The sequence below is a fragment of the Dendropsophus ebraccatus genome, chromosome 3 (assembly GCF_027789765.1).
Source record: "Dendropsophus ebraccatus isolate aDenEbr1 chromosome 3, aDenEbr1.pat, whole genome shotgun sequence".
Classification (NCBI taxonomy): Eukaryota; Metazoa; Chordata; class Amphibia; order Anura; family Hylidae; genus Dendropsophus; species Dendropsophus ebraccatus.
In genome coordinates this window covers 84,581,048-84,604,618 of record NC_091456.1, presented here as the reverse complement: position 1 = coordinate 84,604,618, position 23,571 = coordinate 84,581,048, and the positions used below count along the sequence as shown (strand labels likewise).

The following is a 23,571-nucleotide window of genomic DNA, read 5'->3' as shown; positions in this document are numbered from 1 at the left end:
TGCTGGGCTGTGTTTTGGGGGTAACCCAAGCTCTGTGGACAGTGACAACCTCCCTCCCCAGGTGGCTGGTATGTCTCCTCTCCAGCTGAGTGCATGGGCTGCCTGAACAGGGAAGACATCACTGTACAGAAGCTCTGGGTTACAATTTGCCGCTGAACACCCCAAAATGATTGTCGTGGAGACCCTCTCTGGCTGCCGCCCACCTGTTGAAAGTGGGGATTCTCATTCTGTAACCTTGGTGTTCAAACACCTCAATAATTGTCAGCTGAACTTTTATTATCTCCAAGGGGAATTGTAGTTCGAAGTGTTCGGTGACTGAGGTGTTACTGTACAAGAAATCTATATAAACTTTAAAGTGGTACAACTAAAAAGTACAATCTAACCAGCAAAAAATAATCCCTCTTACTGCTATGTAGATAAATAAATAAAAAAAATTAAGAATTTGACCAAAAAAACAAGTACTGTACAGGAAACTTTTTAGGGAATAAGGCTCAAATCGCTATGTTCTCTAAGGGGTTAATGTGCATATACTGTCACATGTTCCCGGATTTGTACTGACTACATACCTATTTAGGTCGTCTGTTGAGCTCATTTTCACTTCGTGTGTAACACACCCGTTGTTCAGGCCTGGCAAGGAAAGGAATTCAGAGGAAGCATGGAAAGAAATTAAGAGGAAGCACACGTGATCAGAAGAGGTTGTTTTGTACAAGCCCCCTATGTCCTCATGTGTGCCTCTAAGGCACTGGCCCTCCCACATCTCCCACATCACTCCCATAACTATTTCTTCAGCTCTCTGCTGTTCTGGTAACAGGGTGTTGATTCTGAATGTCAGCGCTGCAGGAATGTCACCTTCTTCTCAACATTCACATAGGGACTTGAACATTAGAGACAGCACTAGCAGAGAACGCCTGGTGGATTAATACACGTCACTTTCTCGGAAAAACAGGATGCCCATAAGGCGTCGGAAAAAAAGATGCAGAAGTGAAAAAAGGAAATATCTCTGGCTAGAAACATTTTATTAAAGCATTTCAAGAGGAGAAAGGGGGAGTTCTCACCAAAGCATAATTTGATGACAGCTTTAGTTTGCGAGTAACCCCTTTAAGGGAACAGTCAATGTCAATACCATGCATTTTCCACTAAGTAAATCAGAAAAATAAAATCAGCCTGTGAGGGAAAGCATATAACTTATGGAGTTATACAGTATTCAGCTATGTTAACACATTGTATTTTGGTCACTATTTCTGTCAGTATTTTAGTCAGTATGGCCCCGTTCACACTGAGCAAGAACGTCGGAATTCCGCAGCGGAAATCTCCGCCTCGGAATCCCGCTCTGCTCAGTGTCTCACTGTGAGTGAATGAGAGGGCGCGTGCTCCTCCGAAGTTGCCACTCTCCGCTCAAAGAAGTGACATGTCATTTATTTGAGCAGAGAGGGGAGGAAGCAGACACGCGCACCCTCTCCTTTTCTCAAAGCAGGACACTGAGCACGGCGAGAGCTCCGCAGCGAAATTCTGATGTTCTTTCTCAGTGTAGCGGGGCCTATTTGTAGCCAAAATCAGAAATACAAGTGACAAGGAAAAATAAATGAATTATGGAAAGATTTGCACAGTTTCAGTTTTTTCAAACCACTCCTTGTTTTGGTTGAAAAAATATTGACAGAAATGCTGTTTGTGAACATAGCCATGAACTGGAATTTCTGGTTTATTTTCAAAGAAAATATGCTTAAAAAGGGTGCTCTGGAAATATGTGTAAATTACTTCTATTAAAAAAACACTCAAGTCTTCCACTACTTATCAGCTGCTGTACGTCCTGCAGGAAGAAGTGTATTCTTTCCAGTCTATGCCCACACTACGGAATCCCGGTGGATCACCCGCTGCAGATTCCGCAGCTACCCGCACCCTCCAACCCCCCCCCCCCACGCGTGCATCTTAGCTAGTCCCACAGACTTCATTCTATGGTTTGCCAGATTCCGCCGCCTACCCGAAGAATGAGCGGGTTCATTCTTAGGGTGGATGCCGGGAGCTGGCAAACCATACAATGAAGTCTTTGGAACCAGCAGAGTGATCCGTCGGGATTCTGTAGTGTGGACATACCCTGACACAGTGCTCTCTGCTGCCACCTCTTCCTGCTTTGGACAGTTCCCGACAGAGGTGGCAGCAGAGAGCACAGTGTCAGACTGGAAAGAAAACACTACTTCCGGCAGGACATACAGAAGCTGATAAGTACAGGAAGACTTGAGATTTTGAAATAGAAGTAAAGAAGTGAAAAGTAATTTAGAAATTGAAATGTGCGCCCACATATACTGTACTGCAGTACCGGCAAGGATGATCTTCTCTGACACCGGCCGTTCTGTGACCCAGCCGGGTCACAGAAAGGCCGGTTTCTTATGCCATGTGAACATGGCCTACAAGTATATGTAACATTTTCTTACTCCATTGTACCTTGTGTTTATTCTAAAAATCTCTATTTTCTTTTTTTTTCCTGAGGAAATCTTACATTACAGCATCCATTAAAAAAATCTAAAGAATGAAGAACGTAGGGGTATTCAACATCCTGATAAAAATGCTTTTCAATGAGTAATGTCTGCTTGACACTATACCCATGTTGTTTTCAACTGAAAACTTTAATGCGTAACTATAAAATATTTTGACCATTCAGTTTTAGTTAGCTTAGGTCATGATAAGAATTTTTGCAATATACATTAACCCCTTAAGGTCAAAGCCAATTTTCGTTTTTGCGCTTTTGCTTTTTCCATTTTATGTTTAAAAGTCCATAGCGCTTGCATTTTTTCACCTAGAGACTTATATGAGCGCTTATTTTTTGCGAAACCAATTGTACTTTGCAATGACAGGCATTATTTTTCCATAACATATGCTGCGAAACCGGAAAAAAATCATTTGCGCTGTCAAATTGAAAAAAAAAACGAATTTGTTTTGATTTCGGGGAGTTTTGCATTTACGCCGTTCGCCCTATGGTAAAACTGACTTGTTATGCATGTTCCTCAAGTCGTTACGATTACTATGATATATAACATGTATAACTTATATTGTATCGGATGGCCTGTAAAAAATTCAAACCATTCTTAATAAATATATGTCACTTAAAATCGCTCCATTCCCAGGCTTATAGCGCTTTTAATCTTTGGTCTATGGGGCTGTGTGAGGTGTCAGTTTTTGCGCAATGATGCGTTCTTTCTACCGGTACCTTGATTGCGCATATACGACTTTTTGATCGCTTTTTATTACATTTTTTCTGGATTTGATGCGACCAAAAATGCGCAATTTTGCATTTTGGGATTTTTTTGCGCTTACGCCGTTTACCGTGCGAGATCAGGAATGTGATTAATTAATAGTTCGGGCGATTACGTGTGCGGTGATACTAAATATGTTTATTAATTTATTTATTTATTAATTTATATTTATAAAATGGGAAAAGGGGGGTGATTTGGACTTTTATTAGGGGAGGGGATTTTTTTATTAATAAAAACACTTTTTTACATACACTAGAAGCCCCCCTGGGGGGCTTGTATATACATAGCACTGATCTCTCATAGAGATCAATGCTGTGTATATACACAGCAAAGATCCATTAGATCGGTCATAGATTGCTATGGCCTGCTGCAGGCCACAGCAATCTATTGCCGAGCCGGGATCAGCGTCATTCCGACGCTGAGGCCCGGCACGGGCAGAAGAACGGATCTCCCCCCCCGCGATCGCATCGCGGGGGGAGATCCGTGCCACTAGACACCAGGGATGCACGGAGGAAAGCACTTCAATGCAGCTGTCAGGTTTGACAGCTGCATTGAAGGGCTTAATTAGCCGGCGCGGCAACGGGACCCGCGCCGGCTAATAGAGGCACTGCCCGGCTGCAGATTGCAGCCGGGATCGGTGCCGTTCAGATCGGGGTCCCGGCGGGACCCCGCTCTGAACACCCCCTGCGGCACCATGACGTATCAGATACGTCATGGGTCGCTAAGGGGTTAATAACCTAAAATGAACAGTTCTAGCAGCACGTTCTCCCCCCTCCCCTCACAGAGGTGACAAAGCAGAGCTGAGGGTGTTGTGTGTGAGGAGCAGCGCAGGGGAAGAGCTGGATGGAGGGACAAGTGTATCCAGTGCCACCATCACTCCAATGTACTGCATGAGGGAGAGTGGGTGAGTCACTGAGGGGAGGACTACAAGTCCCAGCACAACACAGCTGTAGTCCTTCCATAGTGCATATAACATTCACTATCAGATGTCTGCAGCAGGTGCCGCCACCTCCATGGCTGACATTATGCTACATTGTTATGAGAGCAGATGACTGTATCTAATCCCACTGTGTGTGATACCATCTGCTGGGGCTCTGTATCTAATCTTATTGTGTCATACTGTATGCTGGGGCTGTATCTAATCTCACTGTGTGTGATACATCTGCTAAAGTGCTGCTCAGTGAATTGAGGGACGCAGCCAGGGAGATGAGGGATAGGCCACGCCCACTTTCATGCAGCCAGCAGAAAAATTCATTTATTCTTCTGAGCCAAACAACTGGGGATATCTCAGCAAACGCACACACTATCAACGCAGTTTAGGGCTCTTTTTAAAGGGTAACGTGGGCTTTTTATTTGAGAAATTTCATTTTTTGGCTACTGAAATTATAGTTGTGCTTTAACTCTGTATTATGGCCATTTTTTTCTTATTGGAATATTGGAACAGAACATTGTTTGTAATTCACTGATTTTATTATTATTATTATTATTATTATTTGTGCTTGTTTATTTAATGATGTAATCCCGATGTGTCACTGCCTGACAGGTTCGGAGGGCCGACATCACATCCAGTGGTTGGCAGGGCCAACATCACATCCAGGGGTTGGCAGGGCCGACATCACATCCAGGGGTTGGCAGGGCCGACATCACATCCAGGGGTTGGCAGGGCCGACATCACATCCAGGGGTTGGCAGGGCCGACATCACATCCAGGGGTTGGCAGGGCCGACATCACATCCAGGGGTTGGCAGGGCCGACATCACATCCAGTGGTTGGCAGGGCCGACATCACATCCTGGGGTTGGCAGGGCCGACATCACATCCAGGGGTTGGCAGGGCCGACATCACATCCAGGGGTTGGCAGGGCCGACATCACATCTAGGGATGAGCGAACCGACTGAGGCAGACAGCAGGAATCAGAAGCCCGATAGTTCAGGTTCATACGAACCCGAACCTCAGACGGTTCGCTCATCTCTAATCACATCCAGGGGTTCGCAGGGCTGAAATCACAGTCAGATTTGCAAGCCTTCTGCTCCACTACCCCCTGTCTGAATGCAGCTCCAGCTAATCTACCAATAGAAAGGGAAATGCAGGTTTTTGATACTAAAAGTGTCTGTCTGTCTGTCTGTCTGTCTGTCTGACTGATAAGTGCTGTCCCCTTGTATTGCTGGGGTTTTTGGTTTGACTGATTTTTTTCCCCCCAGCAATTTGTTGTCAGTAATACATCTCTACAGTATGAAGGCTTAGTGGTTAGCCTCGTTGCCTAAGTAACAAGGCTAACCACTGTGCCTGTCAGCTCCTGCTCTCCTCAGTTTCATGCTGCCCTTTATGCTACAGCTTTGGATATGGCCTACGCCGATCTTGTCTTCCGATCATGCAACACAAGGAAAGGCTATTCATATATCAATGTCCAATAATAAACTGCAGTATAGATCTGTGCTACAGTTAGTAGCGGATTATAATTGGTCCGTTTTGAGCGGTAGCCCGGGACCCTGAGCTCCTAGGGGGCCCATGGCCACCCAAACAGACTGTTACTTCTAGGGGTGAAATGTCTCCTGGCTACAGTTCTGCCATGATTTGCAAAAAAATTCTTTTCTACAGCAATTTTGCACAATTCAGGGCATCATGACATTATCTATCCTGTATTATGAACACCAGGCTAGTGCTGCCATAGTTACAGTGAGTTGGGGGGCCCAGGCTTGGTGAACAGCCCTGGGCCTATGGTAAAGTTAATACGCCCCTGGCTATAGTGTATTATACCTGTATGTGTTACGCTGACAGTTCTAGCTGATCAGATTCTGCCGTAGGGCACAGCATGATCAACTTCCATAGCCAGAAAACTGGATGCTGCATTCAGTGCTAAAGTTTATACTGTCAGGAATGGAGCCCCGCTAAACTAAAGTCAGTACTGTAGTGGTGTATTGTCCCATTGCAGTTGTTTTTTGTCACCTAGATAAAAGTAACTCTGTCAGGTGTCATGGTGTTGCATCAGCCATTAAGGCCAAAATTATATACTTAAAGGGGTTGTCCAGCGGGAAAAATTTTTCTTTCAAATCAACTGGTTTCAGAAAGTTAAATAGATTTGTAATTTACTTCTATTTAAAAATCTCAAGTCTTTCCATACTTATTAGCTACTATATATCCTGCATGAAGTGTTGTTTGTTTACATTCAGAAACATTGCTCTCTACTGACATCTCTGGCGGAGTCAGGAACTGTCCAGAGCAGCAGCAAGTCCCCATAGAAAACCTCTCCTGCTCAGGACAGTTCCTGACTCCGCCAGAGATGTCAGCAGAGAGCACTGTTTCTGAATGTAAACAAACAACACTTCCTGCAGGATATATAGTAGCTTATAAGTATGGGAAGACTTGAGATTTTTAAATAGAAGTAAATTACAAATCTATTTAACTTTCTGATACCAGTTTATTTGAAAGAAAACATTTTTTCGCTGGACAACCCCTTTAATGTGGTGATCAATATCCCCTGTGAGCTCAACATTATGAACAGAGGTCACTCATCCAGCCCTTCTAGCGTTCCTAATTCCTAATGTGAGGATTATCTAGTGTCCAGACCTGAGACCAGGAACTAAGTGGGTCATAAACACCAGGATCCATAAAACTTGTTTACAGAAACAATCCACATCCTGGTCTGTCACAAACCAGAGACCCCGAGAGGTTAGGTAAGGGACATCGGAGGTCACCCATAGAACACCATTCCGGCATCTGACCCCTCCAGAAATATGGAATTCACACATATTCTAGAGGTACAGTATGCTTTTGCAGGACACTGTTACCAACCAACAGTATGAAATCGGAACTTATCGTCCCATGGGAACAGGAAGCATCTGGATAACTCCCACTGTATTGCGCCAACCGTCGCCATGTTTGGTATGTACGCGTGCAGGAGATGATGACAGAGGGAATGGTAAAACTGAGATGTTGCTAGGATAAACACTTGCAGAAATATTACAATATGAACATCTTGAGGCAAGTGGTAGAATACCATGGATGTCATAAACCCAGGGTTGTAAAAGGCCATTACCATATCCCCTGGCCTCCTCTGACATCAGAGAAAGGAGGGTGGGGAGAGGGTCTCTCACAGTCCTTTTAAGACAGAAATGGCTGATAGGAAATGGTCATTCTTTGGGGATCTCTTGTTTGATGGACTGGCCTATATTTTATTGTGTATTTTTCTTAAATAACCCTTTTGTTGTACACACTGTCCTTTTTATGATATTACATTTCACTTTAATAAGAGCCTTCTTGTGTTCTAACAATCCTATGACCCTAGGAAGAGCATTACCAAGGGTGAGTTGTTACTCTGGGAACTCTACAGAGTATAGTCTGTGGTAATTGTGTTAGGTGGTTTTAAGGTGAGGTGTCACGTCAGCCTTATATGATGTGTGGTGGCAGCGACAAAATTTGAGGAGGTTCTGGTTGGCAGCTGACGGAGGGGGTCCAGTGTGACCCTGTAGGCTATCATCCAGAACCTGTCACGGGGATCGTGACACTTAACCATAATAATAAATAAAAAAACACAACAACTTCTTGCTGAAAATTGAGGCCCTCGGTCCTCTTTTATTTAAGGGTTATTCATAAACAACAACAAACCATTTTTTAACTTTATTAATGAAACATTAAAATGCTAATGACAATTTTCTTCCAACCAGCCTAAGCTGGTCGACTATAAACCCCCTCTAAACTTTGAGGACCACGACAAAGGAGCACATTCCATAGCCCAGGGCGGGTGGGCGGTGCACTCTTCTCCTCTCTGTCTCTTGAGGTAACTGCTGACGATCTCCGCAAACAGTGCTTATAAATATTGGTACCTCAGTGCATTCCAACCAATGGGAACCCTGTTACTGGGCAGAAACATGAGAGAGCTGACCAATCAGGAGCTGCAGTACATCAGCAACAGGCCAGCAACAATACCAACGCATGCCTTTCATTAGAAATTGCTTAACCAATCAGATGTAAGTAACTGCCTCAACAAAGACTGTAGCTTCTTTAAAGTGACTTTTTTTCAGAAGTAATACAGCACGGATAGCTGCAATCAATTTATTTATCTTTTCTTCAGGAACCCAGAATTCCATTTAATCCGAGTCAATCCATATACCAAGAAATGCTAAAGAGGTACAGCGGTATGCTAAAATTATTATGTTAATTTGTTTTCCCTGAGTACCATTGGCATCACAACGATAGGGGTATTTTCGCCCCTGCGAGCCCCTGGGACGAAGGAATTTTTTATGAAAACAACAGCAAAGCTTTATTAACCCCTCCTACAGGAAGTATAAATAAGCCCTTCCCCATAGTAACATCAGTCATTTACAAGAAAACATAACAGGGAGGGAGACTTGTGATGCCAATGGTACTCAGGGAAAACAAATTAACATAATAATTTTAGCTTCCCTTACATCCCATTGGCATCACAACGATAGGGGAACTAGCAAGTACTATCCCCAGAGGGTAAGTTTTCCGTCACAGCTGCATTAAGAACTGACCTAGCAAAGGCCGTTCTAGCAGAAAAGTTAGAATCTAGTCTGTAGTGTTTCACAAACGTAGACAGGGATGACCAAGACGCAGCCTGACATATGTTCTCCAAGGACACTGAGGATCGTTCTGCCCAACTAGAAGCAACAGCTCTAGTGGAATGTGCCCTGGTAAACGAGGGAGGCGACTTCCCAGCGGAAGAATAACACAATTCGATGGCTTCACATATCCATCTTGATATGGAAGGCTTAGAAGCTTTCTTCCCTTTGTTCTTCCCTGAAAATAGGATCAACAGATTTTCTTCCTTCCTTAAAGAATTTGTTCTATTCAGGTAAATTCTTAAAGTTCTAGGTACATCTAGAAGGGAGACATCCACATCCTGCTGCAATGAATTTGAAGGAGAAAAACTTGGAAGAACAATAGGTTCATTAATGTTTACAAATGAAGCGACCTTGGGTAAAAACCCTGGTAAGAATCTTAGCATCACCTTATCTTCAGAGAAAATGATGTACGGAACTGTCGATCCAAGAGCCTGAAGCTCTCCGACACGTTTTGCAGAGGTAACGGCCAAAAGAAGAGTACACTTTAGGGTTAGAAATTTCAAATCAACCTCCTCCAAAGGTTCAAATGGGCGTAGACATAACCCTTTAAGTACCAAGGAGAGATCCCAGGAGTCAACATGTCTGTTTACTCTAGGCCTTAATCTTGTAATAGCTTTGACAAAGTTTTTTACTTTAATGATCTGATGTTACTATGGGGAAGGGCTTATTTATACTTCCTGTAGGATGGGGTTAATAAAGCTTTGCTGTTGTTTTCATTAAAAATTCCTTCGTCCCAGGGGCTCGCAGGGGTGAAAATACCCCTATCGTTGTGATGCCAATGAGACATAAGGGAAACAGTTTTCTCTCCAGCTAAAGGTACATTAAAATATTGACAAACCACCTTAAAAGTATGCAACTAATCTATACAAACATTAGAACCCGCTGGACCAATAAACAAGTAGTCATCTAAATAATGAATACAAGAACCATCACCATAATGGACAGAAACCACCCACTGTAGGAAAGAAGAGAAAGCTTCAAAGTAGTAACAGGACAGAAAAAAGCCCATGGGTAAACATTTATCAAATTATCAAACGAAAAACCTAATGAATGGGTTAATGGGAAGATATTGAAAGGCAGACTTAAAGTCTACTTTACCTAATAAACAATGGCTCCCACACCGCTTAAGTAACACTAGAGCATCTTTAAAAAAGGAATATTCTACAGATGCCAGGTTAGGATCCAGTTGATCATTAAGAGAACAGGAAAGGACAAGTGGTGAATAACTCTAAATTGATTAACCTCTTTCTTGGGCACCAAAACCAATGGGGATAGTCGAAAATCAGGAAAGGGGGGTGCCAAGAAAGGGCCCTCCACTCTCCCATCCTGAACCTCCTTAGAGATTTTTTCCCTAACCATCTGCAGGTTTTGATAAACAGATGACAAGTTTTTAACCACTAAACACCTGGAACCAGTGTAAGGAGTGACAAAGAGTCCATCTCTAAACCCTTTAATTAGCAGTTGAGCCATCTTGCGGTCTGGGTATACCTCGAGCCATGGCAGCATTTTTTCCCACATCACTGGCGTCACCGCTTTTTGAAGAAATATTCTTAACTGGGACATGGGAAGACTGAGCGGGACGCTTGAAACACCGAAACATTGGATTTGCTTCATTGCAAAAAGAGCATTTGTGTTTATAACAACCATTAGATAGCCTTTTGCATTGCGATCCATTGTGTGCAAAACATACACCTTTTCGCAGAACTGTCTGTGAGGTAGAAGGCATACCCGGCTTAACAGTATATCCAGACCGCTGAGGCAGCATTAAGGACAATCATAATTCCACATCTTTGCTATCCCTTTTAACACCTGGGTGCACCACCAACTTCTGCCTAAATGCCTTGTCATAAGAAAACCAGGCAAAGCCCCAAAATTTCAGTAGGCTTCCAAAATAATCTCCACATGCTAAAACATGCCAGCACAAACCTGTGGGAACTTCTCTCCTAGGACAGAGACATAGATGCAAAAGGCTTGTAGCCAATTACTAAAAGATCGAGGTGCAACCCTTTTTTTGTCCTCCTCTTTGTCATCTCCTTTTTTGTCAGCCTTCTGTACTTCCTTAGCGGAAGGAAGCAGAGACAAAATATCTATATACTCTCTGTGCCAAATTTTTTCTTTTATTGAAGGCAAAAGATGAAAACCTACAGTGATAACTCGCAAGTTAAAGCTTCTCTATAAGATAAGCCTTGGCGGCGCTGACAGCACTGGGACTGCTCCTGGGAGTCTGTGCTGGGGACTTCTCACCTCTCCTCACGACAGGCGGCTCCCGGGTCTCACTGGAGCCCCTGCTGCTGCGACGCTCACCAGCTCCGCCTCCGGTCCCATGGCATTCTTCCGAAGGCGAATATGCTCGCCTTGACTTCCTGGCCCTTTTAGTGGGCGGGCGCATCCCTTCCTCTGTGACTGGCTCCTGGTCCGTTGATGGGTACGTCCACATCACTCCGGAACACCGACATTGCCTGAAGGGCCGGCCTCTTCCGGCGCTGCAGACAAACAGCGCCTCAGCCATTGCTTCCCATCACCGCTGGCTGCTCTGCTCAGTAGCTCTCTGACCAGCTCCATTTCCGGTGCCAGACATAACAGCTTCACCTCCCGACTCCATATTAAAACCGCCTTCAACAGCTGCGGCTCCCTCCAGCCTGTAACAGGTAAGCCAAACAGCTCCTGGGCTAATTCGCAAATAAAAAAGGCAGGAATAGTCCACACAGACGGTAGGCACAATGTAGACTAGACGTCCTCTAATATGTACGGCTAGTCACCACAGAGATTCTTTCAGCAGGACTCTTCTCCTCTCTGTCTCTTGAGGTAACTGCTGACGATCTCCACAAACAGTGGGTATAAATATTGGTATCTCAGTGCATTCCAACCAATGGGAACCCTGTTACTGGGCAGAAGCATGAGAGAGCTGACCAATCAGGAGCTGCAGCACATCAGCAACAGGCCAGCAACAATACCAACGCATGCCTTTTATTAGACATCGCTTAACCAATCAGATGTAAGTAACCTGTAAAACATAACTCAATAGAAAGGGGAGGAGGGAAGAACAAGCACAGTAATGACTGGAAATATGTACATCACCCCCATAATAAAAGATCACGGCCAGGCTGGGCAACACCATGAGGAGCATTCATTTATGACTCCTGTGCCCCTTCCCATACTCTGGGTTATTAGCTAACTTTAGCACTGTAACCACTTGGTATCTTGCTTTTCCTGTTTGTAAGAGCACAGCTGAAGGCTAATGGTGCGTTTACACAGGCAGATTTATCTGACAGATTTTTTAAGCCAATGCCAGGAACAGACCAGAAACAGGGAACAGGTCATAAAGGAAAGACTGAGATTTCTCCTTTTTTCAAATCCATTCCTGGTTTTGGCTTCCAAAATCTGTCAGATAAATCTGCCTGTGTAAAGGCACCATAAGGGTTAACTACTGTAATTCTTTGTTTGTTGTTCCAACGAACCACGGGTGCGGGTGCCTCACACAGCCAACTAGACTCTTTCCCTATCTTTCCTTTACACAGCCCCACTAATAGGAGGTTAGACCCGGTCACCCCTATATAAGGATAACTAGTTCTTGGTGGGATGTGTTCTTCAGTGGAAGGTGAGGAGAGACAGTCAAACACAGAGTTCCTGCTCCTGTAGATACCTGGGCCAGAGCCCTTGCTAGAAACAAGAACCATAGATTTTCTTCAGAGAGAGACTCTTTACACAAGATGCAGTGCTAAATGCACAGGAGGGGTAACTGTCCTCTAGGGCAGTGCTTCTCAAACTTTTTGAAATAATGCTAGGGCTCCTACCACCCATCTCCCAAGCTCTATATACTAATAATGCAAGTACAAAATAAATGAATAATGTTGTTAAAATGGAGATTTTTGCAAACAGCAAAAGGACTGTGCAGATCATAGTTACTTTTGTGAAAACTAACTCCCCTGCTGGGCCTCACCAACAACTAGGGGGCGCCTCACAGTTTGAGAAACACTGCTCTAGGGTAACCTTGTCTACGCCAGGGATCCTTCTCCACTTCTTCGGGACAGTTTACAGGAGTCAACAGACTGATCCCCAGTATCCTACTGATATAGGCTACTGTGGGAAGGCTCGAGGAGTTAGCTACGCCCAGTTGTATAGGCCTGGGGCTCATACTACCAAACCTGCCACTCTCTGATCTGGTTTGGCAGAAGGCGGTGTTCTATATATCTATGGTGCTTCAAACCATGGACCATTGGACCAATCAAGTCCACTACATAATTATCTTTGTCTTCGCAATCCCGGAAGAGTACAGTTACTAGTTAGAAAAGGCCCCTAAGACAGTCCCCCTGCACCTAGTTCCAGCAAAATTATAACTTTCTCAGGTCTTACTGCACTACGTCTGCTTACCAGCTTCTAAAGTCACTACCTTAGCACTTCAGTCACCTATACCTGCACCTAGTAAGCTAACCTGTTTAATTTGTGTATTGCATTGAAGATTACAGTAAAGTCTCTGTTTGGTTAAGTGTCGGACTCTGTTCTTTTTGCCATGCCGCATCTGCAACCTCACATTGTGCTACCACTTCAAGTGCCATGTGTCCGGGGGTGGGTAACACCACTCCTGGCCACTGTGACAAGTGAACCAGCAACAAAACACCAAACGTCCACCGCTGAGCTGCAATTGGTTGCTATGGGCAACAAGGAACATTTGCGACATTCTTACTGTAATAATGCCTGATAAATCTTCCCCAAAATGTTGTGAGCAAAAACACCCTTAATGGTGCGTTCACACCTACAGGATCTGCAGCTGATTTTCTGCAGCAGATTTCAGTTAAATAACTGAACACAGCATCAGATTTGATGCTGTGTTCAGTTATTTAACTGAAATCTGCTGCAGAAAATCAGCTGCAGATCCTGTAGGTGTGAACGCACCCTAAGGGTACATAAACACGAAAAGAGTTCGCAGCAGATTTAACGCTGCACATATTGCAGCAAAGCTGCTGCAATACTCATTGCCGTTAGAGCCAATACATTAGAATGTATTGGCAGCTTTCTTTAACGACTTCCATGCAGTGCCGGTAAAAATAATAAAGGCACCATGCTAACCCGCTCCTGTTCCTTGAGTATGCTCCCTTCTGCTTCTTTAGGTCCTGGCTCACTTACAGTCTGCGTTGCAGCGGGACAGTGCAGTGATTGGCTGAGTCAGGACAGAGAAGTAAATGAGAGTGCGCCGGAGGCAATGGGGCAAGTAAACATGTAGGGGGGGGGATTTACGAAGACTGGCGTACAAGTACGCCGGTCTTATATAAGGCCCCGCCCCCTTTTCCCCGGCAGGATTCACTAAGAGGCGCCTGCCTCATAGCAAATCCGGCCGGCCAGGCGCCTGAATCTGCGATCAGCGTACGAAATCTACACCTGCTTCCAACAGGTGTAGGTTTTGGTCATGATTTACGCCTGCAAGCAGGCGTAAATCATGTTTAATGAGGCGCAGGCCATGCCTCCTCCTCGCCTTATCACGCCCCCCACAAGCACACCCATCGGGCGAGTGGGGTGTACGGGAGGCGTAAGCCAGGGAGAAGGGGCGAATCTGCACCTTCTTCCTGCCGTACGCTTCGTAAATGTTCCCCGGTGTCTTTATTATTTTTACTGTCATGGCATGGAAGTAGTTAAAGAAAGCTGCCACTACATTCTCGCAGCAGAAATAAAATCCATTGTGAGAATTCAGGGCTATAGATGCTTATAGTTGCTGTTATATGCGCAGTGTGAAATCCGCTGTGAACTTTGGAGATGGGCCCTTAAGGCATGTGCACATGACTAAAGCTACATTCTCTGAGCCACAGTCAGCTCAGAGGGGCCAGCCCTGTAATGCCCATTGATTTTCATGGGGCCTTCAAACATATCACTTCTTTTTTGCATGGTTTCCCCTTTTTGTGTGGTTCCTGAATGATTTTTGATCTAGAAATCAACCCATTTTTTGTGTCAAAAAGCATGTGGTTATAGGCCACGAGAACATACCCTAATACATGTCTTACCTGCTGGATCCATTTCTGGTTATCGGTCATCTTTCCAAAAAGTGGTGTATCATCACCCCCTCCCCCATTCGAATGGGTTTCAATGACTACTAAAGGTAACATCCTCACCTAAAAACCCAACATTCTAAATTGCCAACAATGAGGAGTTATTACGAATTTCAATGGGTAAAATCTGCAGTGTTCACGTGGCAACAATTGACAGACACCACATGTCGATCGTATCACGTATTTCCCAAACGATTTTTGTAAAAGGAACACATAGGGGGACATTTATTAAGTCCGGCGTTTTTAAGTACGCCGGACTTATAAATGTCCCCGCATCTCCGGCGCTACGGGGATTTATGTGGAGGCGGACTGCCTCTACATAAATCCCGTGCGCTCTGGTGCGCACCGCCGAAAACCTACGCCAACTGAGGACTGGAGTAGGTTTTCGGCGTATCTTTTTGCGGAACGGATGGTGAATCGCGCGGACTCTGAGTCCGCGCCCTCCGTTCCGCCCCCTTCACACCACCTCCGTTCCGCCCCCCGGCGTACCCGGAGGAAAGTGCCGATTTGCGAATATTTTATTCGCAAATCGGCCATTTGCAAATAAAATATTGCGCAAATCGGCAATTTCCGCCGAAAACCCCCGGACCGCACGATGATACATGTCCCCCATAGTGAACAACTGCGAAACATAACAGATATTATACAGAACACAAGAATTCTTACACCCAGTAATTGTCAAAAAAAGTCGTATTCTCAAAATGGAGACCTGCCGCAGGTCTTCCTCATCTACAAGAATATTCGGCACAGATGAGCGTTCCTGTATTCTCTATGCGGAGGGAATGAGCAAGCCACAGCGAGGAGCTCTCCCTGCGTCTTATCTCTCCCGAAACAAAGGGGTCAGGCGGTGATTTTCCAATACACCCGACCACTATCTCCACCAACAGCATCTGTCAGTAGACGTTGGGAGAGCACCATACACGTGAATAGCAGGTACAGCCATCAGAAGTCTAAGGTGTATGGGGACCTAAAGAATAACAATGGTTTAGGCACAAAGTGGTGGCACACACAAACTCATGATCTATGAAAATTGTCCAATACTAATGTAAATGGTTATTAGCTTCCGAATATTTCACACTGTTGCTATCCAGGGGCCTATCGTGAATATTTCTGATTGTAACCTCCAATACAGAAGCCTGGATAAGTCTGTTCTGCATAATACTTTCTTCATCAACCAGTTCATCCATTTCTTTTTGTTTTCTTTGAGTTATAAGTCTAGGATTGTTTAAAAGAGTATAATATAGGAGCCATCTTGTTCTGGATCTGACTGATATACGAGGTCCTGCAAAAAAAACAAAACAACAAAAAGTATTATTTTAAAATACTACTTCCTAAAATATTATCTATCTTTCCATCTGTGTCTCAAAATCATCTCCAGAATCTGTTGCTCTCTCATCTTACTAATGCATACTTTCAAACTGTCCCAGATCCGGCAGGACATTCCTCATTTTAGGTTTATGTCCCACTGTGCCAGGAAGGCCTCCATGTGTCCCACATCTCACCGAAACATTCTGGCTCAGACAGGCTCACAGTGGACTTCACTGGTGGGTCCTAAGCTGGGGTTGGCCCCTGCGCCAGTGTCAACATCAGGTGCTGTGTGCGCCCCTGGCCACAAGAGGCCGCTCCCTTCCCTGATGTTCGGGCGCATGAGTGATTGTTAGCTCAAAGTGGTCAGTGTGAAGAAATACAGATGGGAAGTTGTATCGAAGTGAGGATGGTCCTGGAGCAAAGAGTCTAAAATGTTTGTCTGGCAGATTCTGTGGAGATGAGGCATTGCCAAGAAAGAAAAAGTAAGCGTCTCCGATCAAAGAAGACGCCCCTCCCCCTTGTAAGTCACTGGATGTAACTGCACTGTAATCATTTATCATTTACAATGTTCAATTCGTATTAACCTCTATAAGGGTCAGTGTATGGGATGATGCTGGTATACTTGTATACTAGATGTTATTTAGTAATTGTATGGTGGTATTAGTCACTGTGGTGGTAATGGTAGTGGTTAAGGTGTGATGATAATTTATCATATCTTGGTATTATTGGAGTGTGCATGTTTATGGAACCACCTTATTTATTTTAGTTCTTTATTTTTATTTTTCTACCTTAAAAGATTTCAGTTTGTTTCCATTCAATTGTATAGATTATAGCTAACATTAAGGCCATGTTCACACAACGATATTTAATGGCCATTATTCAACATTATACTTGAAATAGTTGCCGTTGTTTAACATACTTCAACAGCCGTCATTGCAATGGCGGCCATTGGTACATTATTTGATGTTCAAGTTGGGTGTGGGTCCATCAAATTCTGATGGAAAAGGTCCATCAGAAAAATTCTGGAAAATTCTGAATTCCGAAAGACGGTGAAAGGTCGGTAGGAAAAAAAAAATCTTTGTGAACATCATAAAATAATGGCTCACATGGTAAGAAAAGGAACCGGCACTACCCACTTTTCGTCATGTGTTGTGTTCACATTAGGAGAAGCGATATCTTAAAAAGACACACTGGGGTGCTACTCTCAGGAAAGTTACAGTCCATGAACAATATAAAAGAATGAAGAGGCACTCGCCATCTAGTGTCTAGAGTAGCATAAAAAAACAAAACATGCTAGCAGACCACGAGGACGCCAACCCCCTCACCGAACAGTTTGGTGGTTGGCGTCCTTGTGGTCTACTAGCATGAGCTTTGTTTTTTAATGCTGAAGATAAGTCAAAGACACTACAATAGATGGTGAGTGCTTATCATTCTTCTTTTTTTTTTTTTTTATAAGACAGCTGTTCGCTAAATAATGGCAGAGAATTAAAGACATTAACATTAATTTTATACAGTGTGTAAACTGATGGCTGCTGTAAGGCTGAAAAGGTTGGCCGTTATTTTATGTTAAAATGGTGGCCATTATTTTATTAAACATGGCCTAAAGTTGGACAAAGTTCTCATATGGTTCTTAGTTTGTCTTTTACTTGACAAAAACCTAGCATTTTCAATGGGAATGTAGACTTTTTATATCCCCTGTAGAACAATCATTGACAATGAGAGAAAAAAATATTGAATAAAAGACTTACCTCCTGAATTAGTAAACCCATGAAATACAGGTGATTCTTTTAGTCTTTTTTCAGCTCTCACTGTAAGTAAAATGTTGCAAAAACTTACAAGAACCGGGTTATTGTGATAGTGGTCCACATATATCATTCCAATCCATGTACTGTAACCTTCAATAAAATACAAAAAGCTGGTTTGTTAACACTCCTCTACTGATGTATATGCCGCCACATCAATTTCGTGGGGGAAGGGAGGGTTGGGGTGGGGGGCGCAGGAGCAACTCGTCTTAGGAAATAAATAGCTCATTTTAAATACCCATATCCGCTGACTCATATCCACGTTGTAATAACGTCCTGTCAATCCTTGCAATCAGCCAACTTCCCAACATCAAGCTGGAAAATAGGCGAAAAAGGCAAGCACCCAAACCAAGAATTACATTGTAGAAGAAGAAGAAGTAATTAAAATTATGAAACGCCTTCCTAAAACAAATGAAAAAGATTGTGAAGAATAAAATAACAAAATAAGGTTAAAAAATAGTTTATGTATGCATACATTTATATATATTTGGTAACATGTTTGCACATTACATATGCAGAATAGGCAAGTATGTACAAGTATAATGTAGGTATGTACAGTATAAAATGTGCGGGCAATGTGGACTGATGTTTTAGGCACATAGCACAGCACAAGAAGTCAGGGGCTCCTCAGGGAACAGGTCCTAGGCAGCAGCTAAGCTTTCCAGAGCACACAATGTGCAGGGGGAGGCTGTCCAAGAAGACACTGTCCAGGGGGAGGAGTCAGGCAGCAGGTTAGAAGACTGCCCCCTTGTTTCGAAGCATTGATAATGTAATCCAGCTGCAGTAATTAAAAGTATTGATGCCGCTGAGCTGGGATGAGATGAGTGGATGCAGGAATACTGGGGGTGTTCAAATTATAAAATAAAAATTATTATTAATAATAATAATAATAATAATAATAGCATTACCTGTTATTTAGAGCTAATGGTTTTTGTTTATCCTCAGTGTCTATTTTCTTTTGCAGAAAAAAATTACTGGCCAACAGGATTTGAAATATTACAAGTGAAATACCAATTCCAAGTGTGAGTCTTAAAAGAAAATATAAAAAAATTAATTACAAACTAGTTGATGGTCTCATATTTGCCTGTGATGCAATAGGAAATTACATGAACATACTGTGCTGTACAATTTTCGAATTGATTATTAATGGCCAATCAGTTTCAAGTAAGGCCGGGATTTCCTTGTACTGTATCCACTGTACATCCTGGTTTTAACTTATTCCCAATAAAGGCTTATACTTACTGTACCTGTGCTGGACTGACTGGATAGTACTGCTGGATGTCTGTGCTTGATGGGGTATGATCCTTGCATAGGAGAAGTGGTTGCCTAGATGAATGATAAGCTGTTCCCCCCTTATCTGTAATAAGCTGTTTTGCTAACAGAATTGCACAGCCAATAATAATGACCACATGGTTTTGGCTGCTTTACAGCCAGTAGTGGTAATTTTGACCAACATTTGTTCTAGAAATGCCAAGTGAAGGGTGTCCAAAGGCTGGTCTAAAATAAGAACTCCAGTTAGTGCTGTGTATGTTACATAGTTGGTATGGTTAAAAAAAGAAACATATTGATTATATTCCAACTTTGGGACAAGTACAGAGACTAGTGTGGCAGCAGCACACAACTTGTGGTGCCATACAGATCCTACTGGTAACAGACTGTTATAGCTATGACAAAACAGTTTGTTATAGCTGTTATAGCTATTTATACTATTAGTGTGGACCCGTAGTTATTTGGGTTCGACTAGTAAAAAAGTTTGACCAGCAGGACTTTAATCTGAACTTTAGCCTGGACCCGACCCCAATTAAAGTCAATGGGGACCCAAATTTTGGGCCACATAAAAAGGCTGTAAAATAGGATTAGAAAGAGTTAGAGATCTGCAAATGCAACCAAAATGGGGGCAAGAACAAGGCAATTGCCCTGGCAATAATGGGGTCTGAAAAGTATTTAAAATAATAACATAAAATATATATAATGCCTTAATGACCACAATACGTCTTTTGTCGGCAGGACAACAGTAGCCTGGGACTGGTCTCCTGTGCAGAATATCATGGGAACTGGGATGTTGCATGACAGCAGGGCCTCTGCTCTATCAAGGGCAGAGAAACCTTCCTTCCTTGTAGTTTAAACCCTTAGATGCCTCAGTCACAATTTTACCACAGCATCTAAGTGGTTTCTAGACTTTTCTCACCCCATCAGAACCAGGGTGAGGGTGAAGGTGTATTTCTATAGCTGCAGGGGGTCTAAAGAAGGTCCCCAGGTGTTTCTTCTATTTGCACATCCTCTGTTTTGTCTCCAGCAAGGCCTGTAAGGTTGCCTATCAATAAACTGTACTATACTAATAATACTATATACTAATAAATTATATTAGCGATCGGAAGATTGCATTTGGTTATAAGGGGGTTAAAAGAAATATATCAAGAAATAAATTAAAGTAAATTAAATTAAATGAATAAATAAATAAATAATATTGAAAGAGGAAGCGGACATCCAAGTGGAGAAGAAGGATTTGGTGGAGGTGACGGGGGAAGGCAGAGGCCGAGCAGGAGACCATAATCAACACTGCAGATTTGTACATAGGCCATCAATTCGTCTGGGATCCATGCCTGGTTCATTGTTAGTAATGTCAGTTTCTCCACGTTGGCTATATATTGGCGGACATGCAGGTTAGTGATGTCACCCCCTGCATTGCTAAATACCATTTCGGAGAGGACACTTGCAGCAGGGAAAGCCAGCACCTCCAAGGCATAGAGGGCGAGCTCTTGCCATGTGTCCAATTAGGAAACCCAGAAATTGAATGGGAAGGAGCCATCATTCAGCACTATGAGATGTGCTGATACATACCTATCCACTATGTACTTATAATTCTGCCTCCAGCTCATACGTGCTGTACCTGATGACGGTGTTGGTGGATTTTGTGAGAGGAAGGTGTTCCACATTGCAGCCATGCTCACCTCTCCCATCTAAAACAGTGCTGGTCCCCAAGCTGCATAAGTGACTTCCTTCTCCTTGGCCTCTTGCTCCCACAGAGCCCTCTCTGTCAGACGGGAATACAAACCTCTGCCTGAGCTATATTTAAATTCTTGGGGCAGAACCCAAATACGGAATATACTTCTACAATCCACTACCCCTATTAATACACATCAGACCCCAATATGTTTATACTACTTTTTTATTTGCTTAAAAAACAATTCCTCATTCCCCACATAAAATACATATATACACACCCCAATTAAAAAAAATATACCCCATTCAGGTATCCCACACTTTCACATCTGGTCAAGCACTACAAGTTTAGATCTTTAGAAGGTATATATGTGCAAGGTAGTTTACTGATAAGTAGCCACCACAATGACCTGGTTTGTTTGTCCAATAGGGAGTGGACTATAGACACTGGTATTCTGCGCTAGTAATGGGTGGATCATCCAAAACCCATAGAGGCAGACATGTCTTGACAGACAAGCGTCTTGGCACAAGCAGACTAGTTAGAACCCCATGGTTTTGTAGATTCCGAGGGGCAATAAAGACCCACTGCACAGCAAAGGATTAAAAGGTTTAGACATAAATTATTGGCTGATCGGCACAACTGCGGTGCCGGAAATGGACAATGTATGGGAGCAAGAAGTCTCTGCTCTATACAATGCTTGTAATAGTGGTGCTGGGTTATTGCAGCACAACTCATATTTACTTCAATGGAGCTTTCCTGTAATAGTCTGACATTATCAAAGAATGTATGCAGCTGCTTCTTTTAGTTTCCATACATAGTTTTTTTTTTTTTTCCCGGCTGTGGCCTGGCCAGAAATCTGATCAGCAGGGGTTATGGCTATTGGCACCCTGCTGGTCAACTATTGATGGCCTATGCTGAAATTACTCAGATTGAACATATTCTACTGTCTATTTACATTTGCAGGTGGAATTAGTGACACACCACTTTCTGCATACTCATAAAAAATGTGGAAATAATTTTAAATTTACATTTATCTGTATAATACTATCATGTGACATTTTATATATAGACTTACATTTATAAGACTGAAAAATCATAAGCAAGCCGAACTTACATGGAAATTCCTAAGCCTTTCAGGAGTTCCAAACCTTGGCCATGCTTTATTGGAAACACAAAAGCATACACAAGAAACAGGCCAAACAAGCATTGTACTATGTGCATTATTAAGTAACCTGCAACAAAAGAGGTGAATTATTATTTTATTTAAAAACAGATCACAGGTCCAGATTTACTAAAGCATAATTGTCCGCATTTTGCTTTAAAAGTGTTGGTGCAAATTAATACAACTTGTTCCCGAGACATTTATCCATCTATTTGCCAGCAATATGTAACATCCATGCCAGTTGTATAAAGAACACATGCGGAAGATGTGTCCATTAGCTGGCAAAAAAAACATTTAATAATTAAGACTTTCCTAGCGGCAATAGTGTCACATGACTTTGGCTTAGAATCAACCAATTAGAAAGGGGTTCATTTAACACTCAGTCATCTGAGGATATTTCTTGTGAGTGAAACTGTTGTGAGTGATTTTATTTCTATGAATGTTCTATTCTCCAAGCAATGGCGTAATTCATCATAATATTTGTTAAAACTTAGGAAGAACCTTAATAAACATCTTACTATGCTAATTTAGACCTGTATTTGGTTACTTAAAAAAGTTAATATTCTCTGCGGCCTCTGCTCCAAGAATAAAGAACACTACATTTCCAGATGAGTGCTGCTTTCCAGTGGAGTAGCAGAGAGCCATTGTCTCCCCACTCCTTAGGGTCCTATTACATGGCTCAGTGTAATACAGATGTTTCTTTAGGTCCAGACCTAAAATTACTGGCTGCCGGCCACACATTATTACGTTAATAGCGATGCGCAGCTAACAGCTAACAATTGAATTAACTGTTCATACATTACCTGTACACGTCCAGCCTCCTCTAACATCGGTAACGATGTCCGTGCAGCCCTTGCTAAACGATAATCGAGCTGTGTAATAGGCTCAGTAAACGAGCGCCAATCTAGCAGATCAGCGTTCGTTCACATTATTGCTCGGGCCGTCTAATAGGACCCTAATGGTGTGTTTACACAGGCAGATTTATCTGACAGATTTTGAAAGCCAAAACCAGGAATGGATTTGAAAAAAGGAGAAATCTCAGTCTTTCCTTTATGACCAGTTCCCTGTTTATGGTCTTTTCCTGGCTTTGGCTTTTAAAATCTGTCAGATAAAGCTGCCTGTGTAAACGCACCATTACTCTCCCTTCCAAAGCACTTTCATGATTATTCACGAGACCTTCAAGGGATTGGCCTCAGCATAGGATATCATGTCCTGATACACAACCTATACAAAAAAGCCAGACCAGCAATCAATAGTCACAAATATGAAAAATGTTTTATTAATTAGACAAGATAAAAATAGAATCAGTACTGGTAAAACGGCATCCAGAAGGTAATGATATGGAGACAATTACATATATTGTGGAATAAATACAAGTATATGATGTGCAAAATTAATGCAATACTCTATGAGGAGGTGTATAGAAAGTAGGGTACAACTCCAAGTAAAGGGCCAAGTGCAAATGATAAGTAATAGCATTATCAGA

General features: G+C 42.9%; 2 protein-coding genes across 4 annotated transcripts in view; both read right to left on the bottom strand.

The window, feature by feature from the left end:
* Positions 1 to 667, bottom strand: part of LOC138785797 (stimulated by retinoic acid gene 6 protein-like) — a 57,741-nt gene extending 57,074 nt beyond the window's left edge. The window contains exon 1 of the mRNA XM_069962123.1: positions 567 to 667. Within this exon, the coding sequence (XP_069818224.1) occupies positions 567 to 592 (26 nt within the window). The 5' untranslated portion in view covers positions 593 to 667. The remainder of the gene's footprint in view (positions 1 to 566) is intronic.
* A 14,674-nt stretch (positions 668 to 15,341) lies between these two features.
* Positions 15,342 to 23,571, bottom strand: part of LOC138785796 (stimulated by retinoic acid gene 6 protein-like) — a 42,019-nt gene continuing 33,789 nt past the window's right edge. For 2 of the 3 annotated variants that reach the window (XM_069962121.1, XM_069962122.1), the window contains 5 exons: positions 22,038 to 22,155; positions 18,888 to 19,007; positions 18,218 to 18,381; positions 17,926 to 18,072; positions 15,342 to 16,151 (listed from right to left, as the gene is read on the bottom strand). In XM_069962121.1, coding sequence (XP_069818222.1) covers positions 15,910 to 16,151; positions 17,926 to 18,072; positions 18,218 to 18,381; positions 18,888 to 19,007; positions 22,038 to 22,155 — 791 coding nt within the window. In that variant the 3' untranslated portion in view covers positions 15,342 to 15,909. The remainder of the gene's footprint in view (positions 16,152 to 17,925; positions 18,073 to 18,217; positions 18,382 to 18,887; positions 19,008 to 22,037; positions 22,156 to 23,571) is intronic. The other variant, XM_069962120.1, reaches the window with a different exon arrangement.